This window comes from Odocoileus virginianus, chromosome 28, assembly GCF_023699985.2.
Source record: "Odocoileus virginianus isolate 20LAN1187 ecotype Illinois chromosome 28, Ovbor_1.2, whole genome shotgun sequence".
NCBI lineage: Eukaryota > Metazoa > Chordata > Mammalia > Artiodactyla > Cervidae > Odocoileus > Odocoileus virginianus.
This window is the reverse complement of record NC_069701.1, coordinates 25,650,650-25,668,649: the sequence shown is the minus strand read 5'-3', so window position 1 is coordinate 25,668,649 and position 18,000 is coordinate 25,650,650. Positions and strand designations below refer to the sequence as shown.

Sequence of the window (18,000 nt, the reverse complement as noted above, 5' to 3'; positions counted from 1 at the left end):
AGGGCAGAGCCCGTTCCGGGTCAAGAACTCTACTTGGGTGGTACAGATTTCCCATCTTCGAGTTTCTGTTTCCTCTGACCCCACTGTCCCTCCAAGCCCTAGAGGGGGCCCTGGCTCGCTGCTGTCGGAAGCCCTGAAGCACCCAGGGAGAAAAGCAGAACTCTGCCACCTTTCGGGGGCCTCTATTGACAAAGAGACACTCTTGTGGCTCGCTCACCTCTCCCCAGCTCCATTAAAGAAGCCCCCATTCAGGACTTGCCAGGTGTCCATTAGCTAAGACTCCGTGCTCCCAATGCAGGAGGCTCAGGTTCAATCCCTGGTCAGGGAATTAGATCCCACATGCTGCAACCAAGAATTTGCAAGCTGCAACTAAAGATCCTGCATGCTGCAATTAAGACCCGGTGGAGAAGGTAATGGCACCCCACTCCAGTATTCTTGCCTGGAAAATCCCATTGACAGAGGAGCCTGGTAGGCTGCAGTCCATAGGGTAGCTAGGAGTCGGACACGACTGAGCGACTTCACTTTCACTTTTCACTTTCATGCATTGGGGAAGGAAATGGCAACCCACTCCAGTGTTCTTGCCTGGAGAATCCCAGGGATGGGGGAGCCTGGTGGGCTGCTGTCTATGGGGTTGCACAGAGTTGGACACGACTGAAGTGACTTAGCAGCAGCAGGCAAATAAAAAAATAAATATTTTTTTAAAAGAATGAAGCCCCTTTCTGGACTTCCCAGGTGCCCAGAGGCTAAGACTCCATGCTCCCAATGCAGTGGAGGGTGGGGTGGGGGCGCCCTGGGTTCGATCCTTGGTCAGGGGACTCGATCCCATATGCTATACCTAAGAGTTTTCATGCTGCAAATAAGGCACAGTGCAGCCAAACAAATATTTTTTTTAAGCAAAAAAGAGAAGCAGCAGCCCCATTTCAAAGCCCAGCTAATGCCAGGAGCCCACTCTGCTGCTCTGTCCACATTGCTGCCCCCACCTGCCTCCCAGTCTCCAAGTGTGGGAGGCGCTGCCTTGGCACAGTCCCCACCATCCCAGCATCACCCCTCCATGGCCACCTGCTCCTCACCATCATCTCCCAGGTACGGCACTGTAGGCAGGTATGAAGAACCTCCAGAGTTTGGAGTGAGTGTATTTGGGAGGACATAGCACTTGTTGATGAACTGACAAACATCCAGGCTGTGAAGTAAAGACACAGCCAGAGGCCCCAGTTCCACCTCATCTTTTGGGTTGATTTATTTTTAAAAATAATTTTTACTATTGTTTGCCCACACCATGCAGCATGTGGGATCTTTCTTCCCCAACCAGGAACTGAACCTGGAGCTCCTGCAGTGGAAGTGCAGAGTCTTAACCACTGGATCACCAGAGACGTCCCCAGGCGAAACTTTTGCTCTGCTTCTTTGTTCAGTTTGTCTGGGGATGAGCTTAACGTCCTAAACAATCTCTATCAGAATATCACAGGATTACAGTCTCAAATAATTCAGAAGTCTAGCCCCCAATCCTTTGCCTTGAGGAAATCACCAATATTAGGAGGGTGCTCATTATTCCAGCCTTTTGATGGATGAATGTAGATATTCCTGTAGAATAAATGTAGACATTTAATGAATGTAGATATATACGAACATATATATAAAGGTGTTTTTTGAGCACAAGAGGGATGACCCTTTATGTTACCTGTGACCTCAGAACCCTCCCTCGTTAGTCCAGAGAGATCATCTTCCTCCGTTGTAACAATCAGTATGCACATACCACACCTTCTTAACCCCTTCATACATACAGGGCCATTTAGATTGTTTTTGCTCTTACTTCTCATTTTTCGATCACAAACAGTGCTACAATGGACACCCTGGCTTGCTCTTCCTGACGTGTTATGAGTGACTGTCTAAGTCAGGCCCCTGGAGGCAGAAACACAAGGTCAGAGGGACCCAGGTCTCACCACCTTACGGATTGGGCCATGTCGAGCCAGCACCCCGGCCCACTGTGCACGAGCATGGAGGACACTGTGTGTGCGAGAGTGCGGGAGAAACGCAGCGTCTCTCTCAGCTCACCAACGTGGGCTCCATCTGGCCGTGGCCTCAGTGGATAACGTCTCTGTGGCCTAAGCCCCACCAGGCATACGGACACGTGTGAGGAGGGCCCCGATTTCCTATTTAACAGTGATCCTCAGACCATTTCAAAAACCCACTGCAATGCAGTGATGAAATACAAATAGGAACAAATCCACAAGAGGGAACAAGAAGGGGGAAGCAGCAGAAAACGAGACTGCCATTCATGTCCCAAGGTTAGGAAGTGGGAGGCAGGGTGTGAGTGGATGAGACCGCAGGGAAGGAAGCTGCAGCCTGGACCACCGTCAGGGCCACACGCAGGGCACTGCCAGCCACCCCACGTGAACCTGGAACAGGATATGGGCTCTGAACAAGCAGGGACAGAGGGCTGGACAGGAATCAGAGCTGGAAACCAGGACCAACTAAGGGACCCTCTAGGGACTTCCCCGGCAGCCCAGGGGTTAAGACTCCATGCTCCCAATGCGAGGGCACCTGAGTTCGGCCCCTGGTCAGGGAACTAGATCCCACAGACCACAAAGAAGGATCCCACATGCCTCAATAAAGATCCCAGAGGCCACAGCAAATACCTGGTGCAGCTAAGTAAATAAATATTTCTTTAAAAAGAAAAATAATAAAGAGCCCCTCTAGAGAAGAGCTGTAACACCAACTAGCTTCATCCGTTGCCTACTTTCATGGTAGGGGCAGGCAGTTAATGCAGGTGAAAACAGAGGATTGTGCTCCAAAGATATTAACCCTTGGACTGGAGCAGGGGTAATTCTTAAAGAATGTGGAAAATTCTTAAAGAGATGGGAATACCAGGCCACCTTACCTGCCTCCCGAGAAACCTGTATTCAGGTCAAGAAGCAACAGTTAGAACCAGACATGGAACAATGGACTGGCTCCAAATAGGGAAAGGTATACGTCAAGGCTGTATATTGTCACCCCGGTTATTTAACTTATAGGCAGAGTACATCATGCGAAATGCCTGGCTGAATGAAGCACAAGCTGGAATCAAGATTGCTGGGAGAAATATCAATAACCTCAAACATGCAGATGACAGCACCCTTATGGCAGAAATCAAAGAGGAACTAAAGAGCCTCTTGATGAAAATGAAAGAGGAGAATGAAAAAGCTGGCTGAAAACTCAACATTCAAAAAACTAAGATCATGGCATCTGGTCCCAACACTTCATGGCAAACAGATGGGAAAACAATGGAAACAGTGACAGACTTTATTTTCTTGGGCTCCAAAATCACTGCAGATGGTGACTGCAGCCATGAAATTAAAAGATGCTTGCTCCTTGGAAGAAAAGCTATGACCAACCTAGACAGCATACTAAAAAGCAGAGATACTACTTTAGTGACAAAAGTCCATATAGTCAAAGCTATGGTTTTTCCAGTCATGAATGGATGTGAGAGTTGAACCATAAAGAAAGCTGAGCGCTGAATAATTGATGCTTTTGAACTGTGGTGTTGGAGAACACTCTTGAGAGTCCCTTGAACTGCAAGGAGATCAAAGCAGTCAATCCTAAAGGAAATCAGTCCTAAATATTCATAAGAAGAACTGATGCTGAAACTGAAGCTCCAGTACTTTGGCCACCTGATTTGAAGAGCTGACTCACTGGAAAAGACCCTGATGCTGGGAAAGATTGAAGGCAGGAGGAGAAGGGGATGACAGAGGATGAGCTGGTTGGATGGCATCACCGACTCGTTGGACATGAGTTTGAGCAAGCTCCAGGAGTTGGTGAAGGACAGGGAAGCCTGACGTGCTGCAGTCCCTGGGCTCACAAAGAGTCAGACACGACTGAGTGACTAAACTGACTGGAGCAGGGGTAGACGAATTCTCTGTACAAAGAGTGACAGTCAATTTGCGGGGCATTGCTGGTTACATACAGCTTCTTTGGTGCATTCGTCTTTGTTTTCTTTTTAACTAACCCTTTAAAAATGTAAATACCACACTTATCTCACAGGCCTCACAAAAGGAAGCAGGCCAGATGTGGTCCATGAGCTATGGTGGACTAGAGAGTATACAGGCTCCAGAGTGGGCTGGTACCTCCAAACTCAGGCAAGGCCAGCAAGCCCTGCTCTCTATCTATACAGCTAGCCGTCCAAGAGAGACCTATGGTGGCAACAGACCTAACTCAGTTTGCTAGACTATCAGCCTGGTTCTTCATTTTTAAACACAAATGAACGGGGACTTTCCTGGTAGCCCAGTGGAGAGGACTCTGAGCTTCTGTGGCTGAGGGCCCAGGTTCAATCCCTCCTGGGGGAACTAAGATCCCACAAGCTGTACTGCATGGCCGAAAAAAAATTTAAAACTTAAAAAAAATAAATATAGCTGAACTAATATTCACCAGACACTAAGGGAAAGACAGCCGTCTGAAAAAGAATGACCAAAATAAACAACCAGAACCAGATCCCAGAGGAAACGGGATCATTTAAGGGTCAGGAGATAATTTTTAAAACAATTCTAATTAGTGTTTCAGAGAATGTCAACCCAACTTGGCCTCTGTGAAGCAAAGGCAAGATGCTATAAAAATGAAAGAATCAGAGGACCAGAGGGAGAAAAATTAAAAATGAGGCTCCCAGGGATGTTTCAAAAGAACAGCATGCATATTATCTATAGTGAAACAGATCACCAGCCCAGGTGGGATGCATGAGACAAGTGCTCGGGCCTGGTGCATTGGGAAGACCCAGAGGAATCGGGTGGAGAGGGAGGTGGGAGGGGGGATCGGGATGGGGAATACATGTAACTCCATGGCTGATTCATGTCAGTGCATGACAAAACCCACTGCAATGTTGTGAAGTAATTAGCCTCCAACTAATAAAAATAAATGAAAAAATAAATAAATAAAAATAAATAAATAAGTAATGAGGCTCCCAAATGAGGCTCCTTTACTAGGAGGTCTGGAGGACAATGTTAAGACCATCCACGAGACTCCAGAAAGGAAAGACATAGATGGGAACGGGGGCAGGACAGAAGCAGAACATAGGACCAATCTAGGATGTCTAACAACTAACAGGATTTCAACTAAGAGGAAATGAAGGAAACGGAGAGAAGGAAATTATCAAAGAAATAACAGGAAAAAATGTTCAGAGTGACATAACACTTTAAACTGAAAGGGTCCAAAAGTACCCAGCAGAGTGAATGGAAAAAAAAAAAAGTCTCACCAAACACAGCCTTACAAAACCCCAGTACACTAAAGACAGAGGCCATCTTATATGCTACCAAAGAAGGAAACTAATTAAGCAAAACAAAACGGAAAAATCCAACAACAAATAAATGAAGTTCACTACAGAGAAATGAGAATTAAACTGGTGTTGGATATCTTATTGGGCTGCCCTGGTGGCTCAGTGGTAAAGAATCCACCTGCCAATGCAGGAGACACGGGTTCAACCCCTGGGTCGGGAAGATCCCCTGAAGGAGGGCATGGCAACCTACTCCATTATTCTTGCCTGGAGAATCCCACGGAGAGGAGCCTGGTGGGCAACAATCCATGGGGTATCTTACGAGCAACGATGGATGCTACAAGACAAGAGATGAATGCATCTGATGTTTGCAGGGGAAATAAACTCAAATTCTGTACTCAGTCGAATCATCAATTAAAAGTGAGGGCAAAACAAAAGACTCAAAGTTTTCCTCCTATTTATTCTTCATGAGAATGTACTTAAGAATGCATTTTATAAAAAAGAACAAAATAATATAATCTGCAGCAACATGAATGGACCTAGAAATGATTATATTGAGTGAAGTTAAGTCACAGATGACATCACTTATATGTGGAATCTTAAAAAAGGGTACAAATGAACTTACCTACAAAACAGAAATAGAGTCACAGATGCAGGGAACAAACCAACCAGGGCGTGAGGGTAGGGAGGGGTAAATTGGAAGACTGGGACTGAGGAATACCCACTACTATAAATAAAGAGATAACTACCAAGGACCTGTTGTATAGTACAGGGAACTCTACTCCACACTTTGGAATGACCTACATAGGAAAAGAATCTAAAAAAGAGTGGAGATATGGATATGCATAACTGATTTCCCTTTGCTGTACATCTGAAACTAACACAACACTGTAAATCAACTATACTCCCCCCCAAAAAATTTTTTTAAGTAAACAAGGACTGCACTTCAGCTAAACCAGGGTAAAACAAAAATGAAAAAGACACAGCGCCCAGCAGACAGACAGTGGCTCTAACCCAGGAAAGCTGTGGAGAGAAGTCTGTTATGAGTCTGAGGCATGCCTCAAGAACCAGCTCTCCAGACTGAAGCCAGGAAAAAGCGTTCCGGAAACAAAACTTCCAGGAGGAAAAAAGGAAATACCATTCAACAAATTATTAAATGACTAGGTACTTTCAAAAACAGAGTACAGATCCTCCTCACCTTACGATGGGGTTACATGCAGATAAACCCATCGTTAAGTCGAAAATGCATTTGCATCACCTAACCTACCGAGCTTCGTGCTCAGTCTAGCTTTCCCCAAACACGCTCAGAATACTTACCTTAGTCTACAGCTGGGCACCACCATCTAACATAGAGTCTGTTTTATTATAAAGTGTCATGAATCTCACCTAAATGAATACTATGAAAGTGAAAGTGTTAGTCGCTCAGTCGTGTCCAACTCTTTGCGACCCCATGGACTATAGCCCACCAGGCTCCTCTATCCATGGGATTTTCCAGGCAAGAATACTGGAATGGGTTGCCATTCCCTTCTCCATGTAGCTCACCAGGCTCCTCTATCTGTAGAACTCTTCAGGTAAGAATACTGGAGAGGGTAGCCATTTCCTTCTCCAGGGGATCTTCCCCATCCAGGGATCAAACCCAGGTCTCCCAAATTGTAGGCAGATTCTTTACTGTCTGAGACACCAGGAAAGCCCAACTAAATACTAAACTGAAAGTTAAAAACCGGATGGCTGTAAGTGGTTTGCCCCCGTGTCTTGGGACTGCCTGGAAAATACAAGTATGGCTGACAGACAAGTTGACGGAGAGCAAAGGATAGAAGTGCCGGGAAGGGAAGGGAAAGCTTTTCAATATTTCCCGACAGAGTGATACAACTTAAAGAGTATGTGGAAGTGAAAGTCGCTCAGTTGTGTCTGACTCTTTGTGACCCATGGACTATATATAGTCCATGGCATTCTCCAGGCCAGAATACTGCAGTGGGTAGCCTTTCCCTTCTCCAAGGGATCTTCCCAACCCAGGGATAAAACCCAGGTCTCCCCCACTGGAGGCGAACTCCTTACCAGCTAAGCCACCAGGGAAGCCCCAGAATACTGGAGTGGGCAGCCAATCCATTCTCCAGGGGAGCTTCCCAACCCAGGAATCAAACTGGGGTCTCCTGCATTGCAGGAGGATTCTTTACCAGCTGAGCTACCAAGGAAGCCCAGAGTGTGTGGAATAAGTACTAAAGATTTCAATACATTTAGGATTCCAAAGGCAATTAAACAACAACAACAACTTGAAAATAATAATATAAATATCAAAAACTGGGAGAAGGAGGGAGAGGAGGGTGAGGAAAATATAAAGGAGCTTCCATCTTCCACTGTGGGAAACTAATAACATCAAAATCTGATAAATCAAGGAAGAGTTGCATAAGCATATTATTCAATTATGTGTCTGGAAGAAACCACTAGAAGCACTAAATCTAAGAAATTGTCTTAATGGTAGTCACTTCCGGAAGGCAGAACCAGGGTGGGGGAGAGTAGTATTAGAGCCTGTCTGTCCAGATAAGCCTCAGCACCATTTGATTATCTGACCATGTGACTGCGTGACTTTGTTAAATGCTCCAGCCTACTCCTGACTTTCTTATTTAGTAGGCCAGACTCTGTATTCGAAATTCGAAATTCTGATGATTTGAGCTACTTTAACAACCATCTGTGCTAAATCGCTTCAGTCGTGTCTGATTCTTTGTGACCCCATGGATTACAGCCCTCCAGGCTCCTCTGTCCATGGGATTCTCCAGGCAAGAATACTGGAATGGGTTGCCATTTTCTTCTCTAGGGGATCTTCCCAGAGATCAAACCCACATCTCTTATATCTCCTGCATTGGCAGGAAGGTTCTTTACCACTAGCACCACCAGGGAAGCCCCAAGGCACTTTTAAGGACCACATAAATAAAATCTCCTCTGCGTCCCATTCAAAGCTGAGAAATGGTGGTTCTCCAAGCTCCTGTGACATAGAAGCCCCCTGATGTGGACTTTCCTTCAGAGAAACTTAGTCTCAGAGCAATTCCATGACCTGGCCTGGTGGTGCCCACTGGCCCTGAACCTGGACTATTTCTTGTGTTGATGACGCCGGCGCCCTTCCACACCCTGCTCCAGGCTGGCCAGCCAAGACCTGTCTGGCCAGGCTTCCTCTGCTGGTCACTGTTCAGATAGCGCTTATCCTTTGGCTCAGCTAGGCTGGGAGGGCCGCCAAGGACACCCGAAGGGATGGGAGAGAGGCCAGTGCCAGTCTGTGCTGGAGTGGAGCCACAGAGCCTGGTGCCAGCTCTGTCCTCCTGGTGGGAGGACCACACGAGATCCCCCTCTGCCTGCTCGCATCGGCCCCGAGTGGGCACCGCACACCACGGGGCTCCCTCGTCCACAGGAGAAGAAGGGAAGCAGAACCAAAAGTCTACTGGTGCCCCAAACTCGGAGGGAGGAAGGGGCCTTAGTCAAACACTTTCACTTTCAGCAAGAGTGACTAGAAACCAAACTGGAGAACGAGGGCAGAGGCCTATAATGTAGCAGGGTATATTCTTAGTGCTTTTAAGGACCTGCAAGCTTTTAACTAATCAGGAAATATACAGCACATATTAACACATGTGTATATGCACATATACAAACATTTTATGTTCACATATATGTATGCATACACACACATATATATATGTTGTTGTTCAGTCACGCTAAGTGGTGTCCGACTCTTTGAGACCCCATGGACTACAGCACCCCAGGCTTCCCTGTTCTTTACTATCTCCTGGAGTTTGCTCAAACTCATGTCCACTGAGTCAGTGATGCCATCCAACCATTTCATCCTCTGTCATCAATCTCCTCCTGCCCTCAATCTTCCCCAGCATCAGGGTCTTTTCCGATGAGTCAACTCTTTGCATCAGGAGGCCAAAGAACTGGAGTATCAGCTTCATCATCAGTCCTTCCAATGAATATTCAGGGTTGATTTCCTTTAGGATTGACTGGTTTGATCTCTTTGCTCTCCAAGGGACCTTCCAGAGTCTCCTCCAGCACCACAATTCAAGAGTATCAATTCTTCGGTGTTCAACCTTCTTCATAGTCCAACTCTCACATGTACGAATGTTGAGAGTTATTCAGTCGCTAAGTACAAAAATATTTTATGTATATATGTCCATAAAGACAAAATATATTCCGTTTAAAGACCTAAAGGAACATCCGTGTATGGAGTACACAGCCCTAGAAACAAATAACACCTGGCCTCTGTGTCGCCCCCAGCAGGGATAATCATTTTGCTGAATTAGGGGTTGATCATTTCTTTTTATCTTCCTAGTTTAATGAGGCCTGTGTGCATTCCTAAGCAGTGTACTGTTTAGTTCTGTTTTTCAACCTTATCTAACCGGAATCTTGCAACTCATACTTTCTATCTTGCCTTCTGGGTGGCAGGGGGTGGCAGGGGGGTGGGAGGGGTGGCAGGGGGGTGGGAGGGGTGGAGGGGGGTGGAGGTGGCGGCGGCAGCAGGGAAGTCATCCTTGAGGAAGAGTGTATGGAGCCGCATCTCCTCAGCGTTCACGGGGTGGAGAAGCAGTCCGCGCAGGATTTACTTACAGACTCTATTGTCAGCTGCTATCTGACTGTTTTCTAGTTTTCTTCTCTGCTGCCAGGAAAACTCTTCCAGGAGTCGCGGGCCTTTTAAAGTGCCCCTTCTCCCGAGCCCGGGTTTTGCCTCTGCACAGGGCACAGGAGGAACACCAGGCCGGTAGCTAAGCGTTCCTGGGGCTTCCCAGGTACAGCCAGTGGTAAAGAATCCACCCACCAATACAGGAGATGCAAGAGACACAGGTTCAATCCCTGGGTTGGGAAGCTCCCCTGGAGGAGGAAATGGCAACCCACTCCGGTCTTCTTGCCTGGGAAATCCCATGGACAGAGAAGTCTGGCAGACTACAGTCCACGGGGTCGCAAAGAGTTGGACACGACGGAGCACACGGGCTAGAGTTCTGGGAGTTCCCTACAGCCACGAGATGATGCGATTCCCGGGATCCCTCTCTCCGTGGCCCGGCCTCACTCACTAACAGAAGCCTTTTGCCCTGAACCTGAGATTCCCCCCTCCTCTAACAGCAGAAAAACAATGGCCTTCTTTGAGGCAGTCTGGATTACTGAGTCACACCCTTCTCCCTACTGTCTGCCCCTTCTTCCCCAGGACAGGAAACACAGCTCTCAATGAAAGGGCTCCATTGACGGCCACGGATGGGAGCGTGAGAGCGCGAGCAGGAGGGGACCCGCCTCCACCTGCCTGGACCCAGCCACCTGGCCCGCTCGGTCCTCACACTGGCCACATGGCCACGGGAGAACAAAGGAAACACACCTACGGTCAGAGCCAGGCATTTCTCCATATGTTACGTATATTGTTCCACTTAAGGCTCATATAATTTTAGAGGTGGGAAAAGAACAATAAAAGATGACAAACATTTGTGAATATACACCATATGCCACTGTGCTAAGGGCTTTATATACCTTATCCCAGTGAGTTATAAACCACAACAGTAGGGATAAAATGAACTTAGGAGGTTAAGACCAGTATTTTTTTTTTTTAAAAAAAGGAAACAGACTAGACTGGAATTAAGATGAGTATACTAAAGCGTGTTGCACAATGTAAAGGTATTGTTTTGGGAACTTTTTGTTTCCCTTGGATTCATGTATATTTATTTCCCAGTGCTGGGTCAAAATGTAAAATACATCCTCTCACTGTGGGTAGAGGTTAAAAAACTTTACAATGCCCTTTTCTGTCTTATCCTGACGTAGGTTCAGGCGCTAACCTAATTTAACAAGAAAATAACTGCAGCAACTTCCTCAGCCTCATCTGGGTTCAGACACCTTGGTCAGCACCCGCCCACCAGGCTCCTGAAACAGGGGCCTCCTCTCCCTTCCTCTTTCCTCCCCCAGACCACGTGCAGCAGCCTCAGCCCAGAACCTTCTCCCCACCCCCTCAGCAGCTCTCTGCACAGCTGGTTTCTTTCCATCGCTCAGGCCCCAACATGGGGGTCATGTCCGCAGAGTTCCTGGCTGCGGCCCGAGCAGCCCCTTTCCTGTTCTTGAGCCGTGTGGACGTGCATCTCCCTGTTGCCGTCTGCCTTCCCCCCCGCCGTGAGCCCAAAGGAAACACTGTCTGATCCCCTCAGGCGCACCCCTGGCACCAGGCGCAGTTCTCGTTGAGCTGCTGAGTCGTCTCCGACTCTTTGCGACCCCGTGGACCGCAGCACGCTAGGCTTCCCTGACCTTCACTATCTCCCGGGGTTTGCTCACATTCATGTCCGTTGAGTTGGTGATGCCATCCGACCATCTCATCCTCACCCCCTTCTCCTTTTGCCTTCAGTCTTTCCCAGCACCAGGCTCTTTTCTAATAAGTCAGCTCTTCGTGTCATGTGGCCAACAACTTCCCAATTTGTTGGATGAATACAGACACTCTCAAGTCCTCATGGTTGGTAAAGAGCAAAGCCAGGATCCCAGCCTGGATGTGCCTGCACCCTTGACCCCTGCACTACACAGGAAAACTCAGACACAGCACGTACTGCCCCTGGCCCATCACGGGGAAGTCTGGGTGCTTGGCTGGGTGGGACTCCGACCCCCAGTGCTCTCCTAGGGCAACAGGGTGGGGGGCCCATGGTGGGCTCTTGTGGTCAGCTGAGAACCTGCAAGAGATAAGTGAGGAAATAGCAAATCCTCAGGCTAGAAGAAACTGGCCAGAGAATGGAGAAATACCAGAAAAGATCATGAGGGCAGCCAGCTCAGAAATAAGCTGGTGACTAGGATTCAAGAGGCGGGGCCAAGAAGCCTGAGGACCAAGGCCAGAGGAGCCGGCCGCAGGACACCGTGGCCTTGCTGCCCCCTGGTGGCTGTGGAATGCGTGGCCCCCAGAGGGCGGGAAAGAAAGGGTGGGCTGGTCTGTGGGATCCACTCTTCAGGGGTCATTTACTGAGTGTTTGAGGTAGGCCTGGTTGCTGCGGACTGGAAATGAGGCTGACATGGCTCCAACCAACAAGGCCCGCTGTTCCCTGCATCCAAGCAGTTACCCCACCCTGACAGCTTTTACTTCCCCCTTTTCAACTAACTTGAGGGAGGACACCTCCCTCAAATGGGCCTGAGAGGGCAGAGATGGTATGTCACTCATCTCTGGAGCCCCAGCACCAGGACAGGGCCCAGCACGTCAGAACAGGCATAGCGGCTACTATTTCACATGTGCCGCATGCCTCTAATTGTTGCTGTTTGCTAAACGGTGGGGGGGAGGATGGTTTACGCAGATGGTTCAGAGGTCAAGAATCCACCTGCCAAGGCAAAAGATGCAGGAGACACAGATTCGATCCCTGGGTCGGGAAGATCCTCTGGAGAAGAAAATGGCAACTCACCCCAGTTTTCTTGCCTGGGAAATCCCATGGACAGAGGAGCCTGGCAGGCTGCAGTTCATGGGGTCACAAAGAGTCAGACACTGCTGTGCACGCACACAGGTGCCTCTAAAGACAGTCCATCGGATCCTCACGATTCACCTCTGAGGTACCCATGAGCCCACCGAATGGAGATGCTAAGTAGGTGATTATTTCAGTATGAGCCTGGGGTTCTTGGAGAGGTCAGAGATGGAGGAATAAATGTGAACATCACCCCCACACAGATGGTGTTTACAGACCAGTGCCTCTCAACAATTTTCATGTGTGTGTGACTCACCTAGGGTTTTTGCTAAAATGCAAATTTTAATTCTGCCGTCTGGAGCGGGCTCTGAGATGCTGCGTTTCTAACAAGCTCCTAGGTGGTACCAACGTTCCTAGTCTACAGACCACACTGTGGGTGGGGAAAAATCTGGAACAGAAGTTGACAAACTGTGGCCAGAACGTCAAATCTGGCCTGTGGCCTGTTTCCCTGCATCCAGTGAGATAAGAGCGGCATTCTTATTTTTAAAAAGGTTAAAAGAAGAAAATAACATGTGACAGAGAGGATTACAGTGACGCATGAAGTCTCAAATACTTACCTTTGGTCCCTGACAGAAAAGGTCTGCCAACCCCTGATCTGGATGTTATCCAGGGATAAGGTGCACAAAGAAATGAGAGAGGGCTGTAGGTGGAGCCCTGAGCCAGACTGCTACCACTTCCAAGTCACCATGCATAGTTTCAGTCAGAAAGATAAAAGTGTAACACACTGTCTCTGTGTTTATGCTAAAAAGACAGTGAGGGACTTCCCCAGTGGTCCAGTGGCTGAGACTCCAGACTCCCAATGCAGGGGGCCTGAGTTCGATCCCTGGTCAAGCAACTAGATCCCACATGCCACCACTAAGAGTTCATATGCCACAACTAAGATCTGGTGCAGCCAAGTAAACAAAAATTAAAATAAATACAAATTGAAGAGAGTGAGCCCCAGAAAAGAGGAGCTAAAACCTGAGGCTCACAGTTGAGAGTGTACACCACTGGGGAAGAAGTGTGACATACAGGGGGCTGAGTGGGGACAGACACCTGTGACCCTGACAACCCACTGTCTCTTTCGGTGCTTATCTTGGGGGGAAAAATGACAAAAATAGAAAGACGGGGCAGCGGCCACCACCAACTGTATAGCACCACAGAAGAACATGCGTTGGAAAAATAAAATGAAAAGGAGAGGCTGCAAATTCTACAAGGTATATCCGTGGAGCAGAACCTTCTGAATTTGGGCTGAGGATGGGGAGAGAAGAGGGGAAGGAGAAGGAAGGGCTCGCAGCAGAGTGGTGGCCCCAGAGCCTGTAGGTGGTGGCTGTCCCAAGTCCTGGGCAGCTATAGTGTCCCCTGGCACGCTTCTGCCATCTCACCTTGAGAACTACCTTTGTTTAAACGTCAGCACCTGAGAAAGCAAATAAAGTTGTCCATTTCCGTCAACGGGAACAGATCAACCTGACCCTCTTTCAGTAAAAGATCAGGCTGTTTTTGATTTCAGCCATGAAAGGTTGGCTTCTCTCACATCAAGTGTTCATATATATTTCCGAAGGACAACGGCACCCTTTCTTGGGGGTACAGAAAAGACTATGCCTATCCAAAAGACTATGGCAGGATATCTGTAAAGCCAAGCTGTTCCTAAACGCTGGAGGGCAAAAGACAGGCAGAAGGACATTAGAAGACTGCCCTGTGTTGCAAGGCAGATCCCAGGATTTCCTGGCTGGAAGGAACCTTCAAGGCCAACCAGCCTCCCTCATGCTTTCCACAAAGCTGCCTCCTGAATCTCACCATCAAAAGGAAAAAAGAGTTCACAGCATGTCTAGCTTTGGGCATGGAATATTCTTCCTCTTCTTGTTCAGTTGCTAAGTCATGCTGGACTCTTTGTGACCCCATGGACTGTAACACGTCAGGCTCCTCTATCCTCCACTATCTCCCAGAATTTGCTCAAATTTATGTCCATTGAGTTGGTGATGTTATCTCACCATCTCATCCTCTGTCGCCCCCTTCTCCTTTTGCCTTCAATCTTTCCTAGCGTCAGGGTCTTTTAGAATGAATCAGTTCTTCTTCTTAATAAATTAAAAAGTATTAATACTTGTGATCAAAACCAAATCTCTGGGACTTCCCCAATGATCCAGTGGTTAAGCATCCACATTTATACTGCAGGAGGCACCACTTCAATCCCTGGTTGTGGAACTAAGATCTCCCACATGCCAACCAGGGCAGCCAAAAAAAAATCGTTAAAAAAAACCCCAAATCTCTGCTTTTTTTCCCCCTCAGTTCAAGTGTAATAAAACTACAAAAGATCAAAAGTGATACCCTACCTCTGTACACATCAGTTGGTCTGCCCATAACACAGCTCAGGCCATTCCCTCCAGAAGAAAGGCTGGCCTCCCCAACCTCTTCAGGAAAGGCCTGCCTGGTCCTACATCACATTTTAGCTGACTACAAGGTCTTGTGTTTCAGGCAACCATAAACGACCAAAAATCTCTGCTTCTTAACCCACGAAATCCTCCCCTTCTCAAGTCCCTCCTCGATTACACTCCCTGTCTCCCCACCCTAGACAGTGAGTTCCTTCCGGGAATTAACTGATCTTACAGCACCCAGCACACTGCTCATTGCATAGCCACGTGGTGAAAGCAACTCCTTGGTCAACTAAAGATCTGAGTTTTTCTGCTACTTATTTGCTGTGTGATCTTGGACAGCTTTCTTAACCTTCCCAAACCTCAGTTTCCGCCTCTGTAAAGCCCTACCACAACAGGGCTGCTCTGAAGATTAAATACAATGACACATATAGAATACTTAAGACTGGTGGCCAGTACAACAGAAAGGGTTTAAGAAGTATGGACAATTACTATTATTCCTATGAATCACACTCCGGCCCCAAAGCACACCATGCTGGAGCCTGGTTTCTCAGTCTTGACACTATTGCCACTTCTTTGTTGTGGGGGCCCATCTAGTGCTTTGTAGGATATTTAGCAGCATCTCTGGCCTCCATTCTCTAGGAACCAGCAATACCCTAACTCCCCAGTTCTGACAACCAAAAATGTCTTCATAGAATGCCAAGCGTTCCCGCCTCCTTTCAGAGGGAACCACTGCAACTGAACATGCAAATCTGCAATGGAGTGGTCACTGTTCCCCGATTTCCCCACCATCACACTCCCCCCCACAGGCAGCCACCTCCACCCCCAGCTTACCACTGAGTTGCCTTGGAGGGAACAGGTGATAGGTGCTGTAGATATCATTGGAGAACTGCAGCTGGAGCTCAGGACTGCCCTTCAGAAGCTGGGCCACCTGGTCCACCTGGAATGGCGTCTTCTCCAGGATCACGACAGCATCCTCCCCATCCCCATCCCCAGATGCCTCGTTCACCTGCGGGGGAGACACCATCAGTGGGCCCAGGGGCAGAATCACAGGGGAGGCCCGGAGAGCAAATGTAAACGCTCCCAGGGCCTCTGCAATCCAATACTCAGGATTTCCTTCCCTGCAGTCTTCCCTCTGGGGAAGTCTAGCCAAAGGTGCCCATGTTTCCTCTCCCAGAGAAGACATCTCATCAGCCCAAATCCTTGTGGCATCTTTCTTCAGAAAGATGCAAAGCTTCTCTGCTATCTTCTCTTCTAGGCTCACAAGGCCTGTCAAATTCTCCCCATTTTACAGATGAAGAATCTGAGGTCTAGAGAAGATTAAGTGACTTGCCTGAAGCGACACAAATAGTCAATGTTGAAACAGAAAGTAGAATCTCTTGAGTATCCCCAACTAGCTTCAAGCTCAAAGGTTCTCTTGGCTAAAATCTTCAGCAGGCATCGCAGACTAAAGACAGGTGGGCTGAGAGAACCAGACAGAACCTCGCTAAAAAACAAGAGATGCAGGGATTTCCCTGGTGGTCGAGTAGTTAAGACTCCGCATCTCCAATGCAGGAGGTGTGGGTTCCATCCCAGGGAACTAGGATCCTACATGGCCAAAAAAATGAGACAGAGACAGGCTCAGATGCCTCAGACAGGTTCACCCAAGCTCCCAAAAGTGAAAGCTCTTGCCAGGAGTTCTGGAGAACCCTCAGACGGCCTCCTCACTAGTTCTTGGGGTGGTCTTCAGTCTCTCCTCAGTCCCTGCTAGAAAGCTGAGCACACAGTATTTGAGCCAGCGGTGTCTGTCTACTGGAACATACTGCGCACTCCTGGAGATCAAAGATAGTAATTTTCATCAGGTCTCCTGCACCTAGATCAGTGCTGGCCTGTCAGCTCATGACATGTATAACTGGACCAGCAATTGAATAAACTGTCTCCCCTGTTGGGGTGGAGTCCTGTAGAACAAGGATCAAACTTCCCACAGTCTCTATGTCACTGCCTGGGACCTGGATGAACAAGACCACCCAGCAACATTTACAAGCGTCTGACAGAGGATGAGATGGTTCGATGGCATCACCAACTCCATGAACATGAGTTTGAGCAAGCTGTGGGAGTTGGTGATTGACAGGGAAGCCTGGTGAGCTGCAGTCCATGGGGTCACAAGGAGTCTGACACCACTGAGCGACTGAACTACCATCTTACAGTAAAGAATCCGCCTGCAATGTAGGAGAGGTGGGTTCCATTCCTGGATTGGGAAGATCCCCTGGAGAAGGGAATGGCAACCCAGTCCAGTATTCTTGCCTGGAGAACCCCATGGAGAGAGGAGCCTAGTGGGATACAGCCCATGGGGTAGCAAAGAGTCGGACAGGCTAACAGCCGTTAGTGAGCGGCTAACACTTTCACTTTCACTAGCATCTTACAGGTTTAATGAATGAACAATGAATGCTTAGGGACTTCAACATGTGGTTTTTAATCGGCAATACACCCTACTGGTGTTAGTTCTTATTTTAGTAAAAGAGGAATTAGGAAATTTAGCCCTACGCGTGTTAATTCCCTTAGTTAATTTCACGGATAATCTTGTCTCCTCCACAACCGGCGGATGCATTTTAGTGCACTCTGCCTCCCCCGTCCCAGGAATGAGATTGGTATTTTCCGAAGAATCTATTAAAAAAAAAAAAAAATCCGCCTCCGAGGCGACGATTGGGTCATCCCCTTCCGTATCCCCTCCCCAGAACTGCCTATTGGTACCTTCCCGTGCAGGAAAATGATTTTGTCCCGCGCAGACTCCCTCAGCACTTTTTTCACCCTAAAGCCGGAGAAAGGTAAGCGGACAGGGGCAGAGGTACCATTCCCAACGCCCTCCTCCTTTCCCTCTGTGCTGGATGCCTCCGCCTCATCGGCGTCCAGTTCGCGCTTTCTCTTGCTCTGCTGATGCGCTAGCTCCGCCATGCTGCCGGGCGGAAGGTGTGCGCCTGCGCAAACCCTGCCGCGGCCC

At 48.2% G+C, this 18,000-nt stretch overlaps 1 protein-coding gene across 1 annotated transcript in view; it reads right to left on the bottom strand.

Moving 5' to 3' along the window:
* Positions 1-18,000, bottom strand: part of DCPS (decapping enzyme, scavenger) — a 42,770-nt gene extending 24,770 nt beyond the window's left edge. The window contains exons 1-2 of the mRNA XM_020912705.2: positions 17,754-18,000; positions 15,858-16,032 (exon numbers count right to left, since the gene is read on the bottom strand). Of these exons, the coding sequence (XP_020768364.2) occupies positions 15,858-16,032; positions 17,754-17,954 (376 nt within the window). The 5' untranslated portion in view covers positions 17,955-18,000. The remainder of the gene's footprint in view (positions 1-15,857; positions 16,033-17,753) is intronic.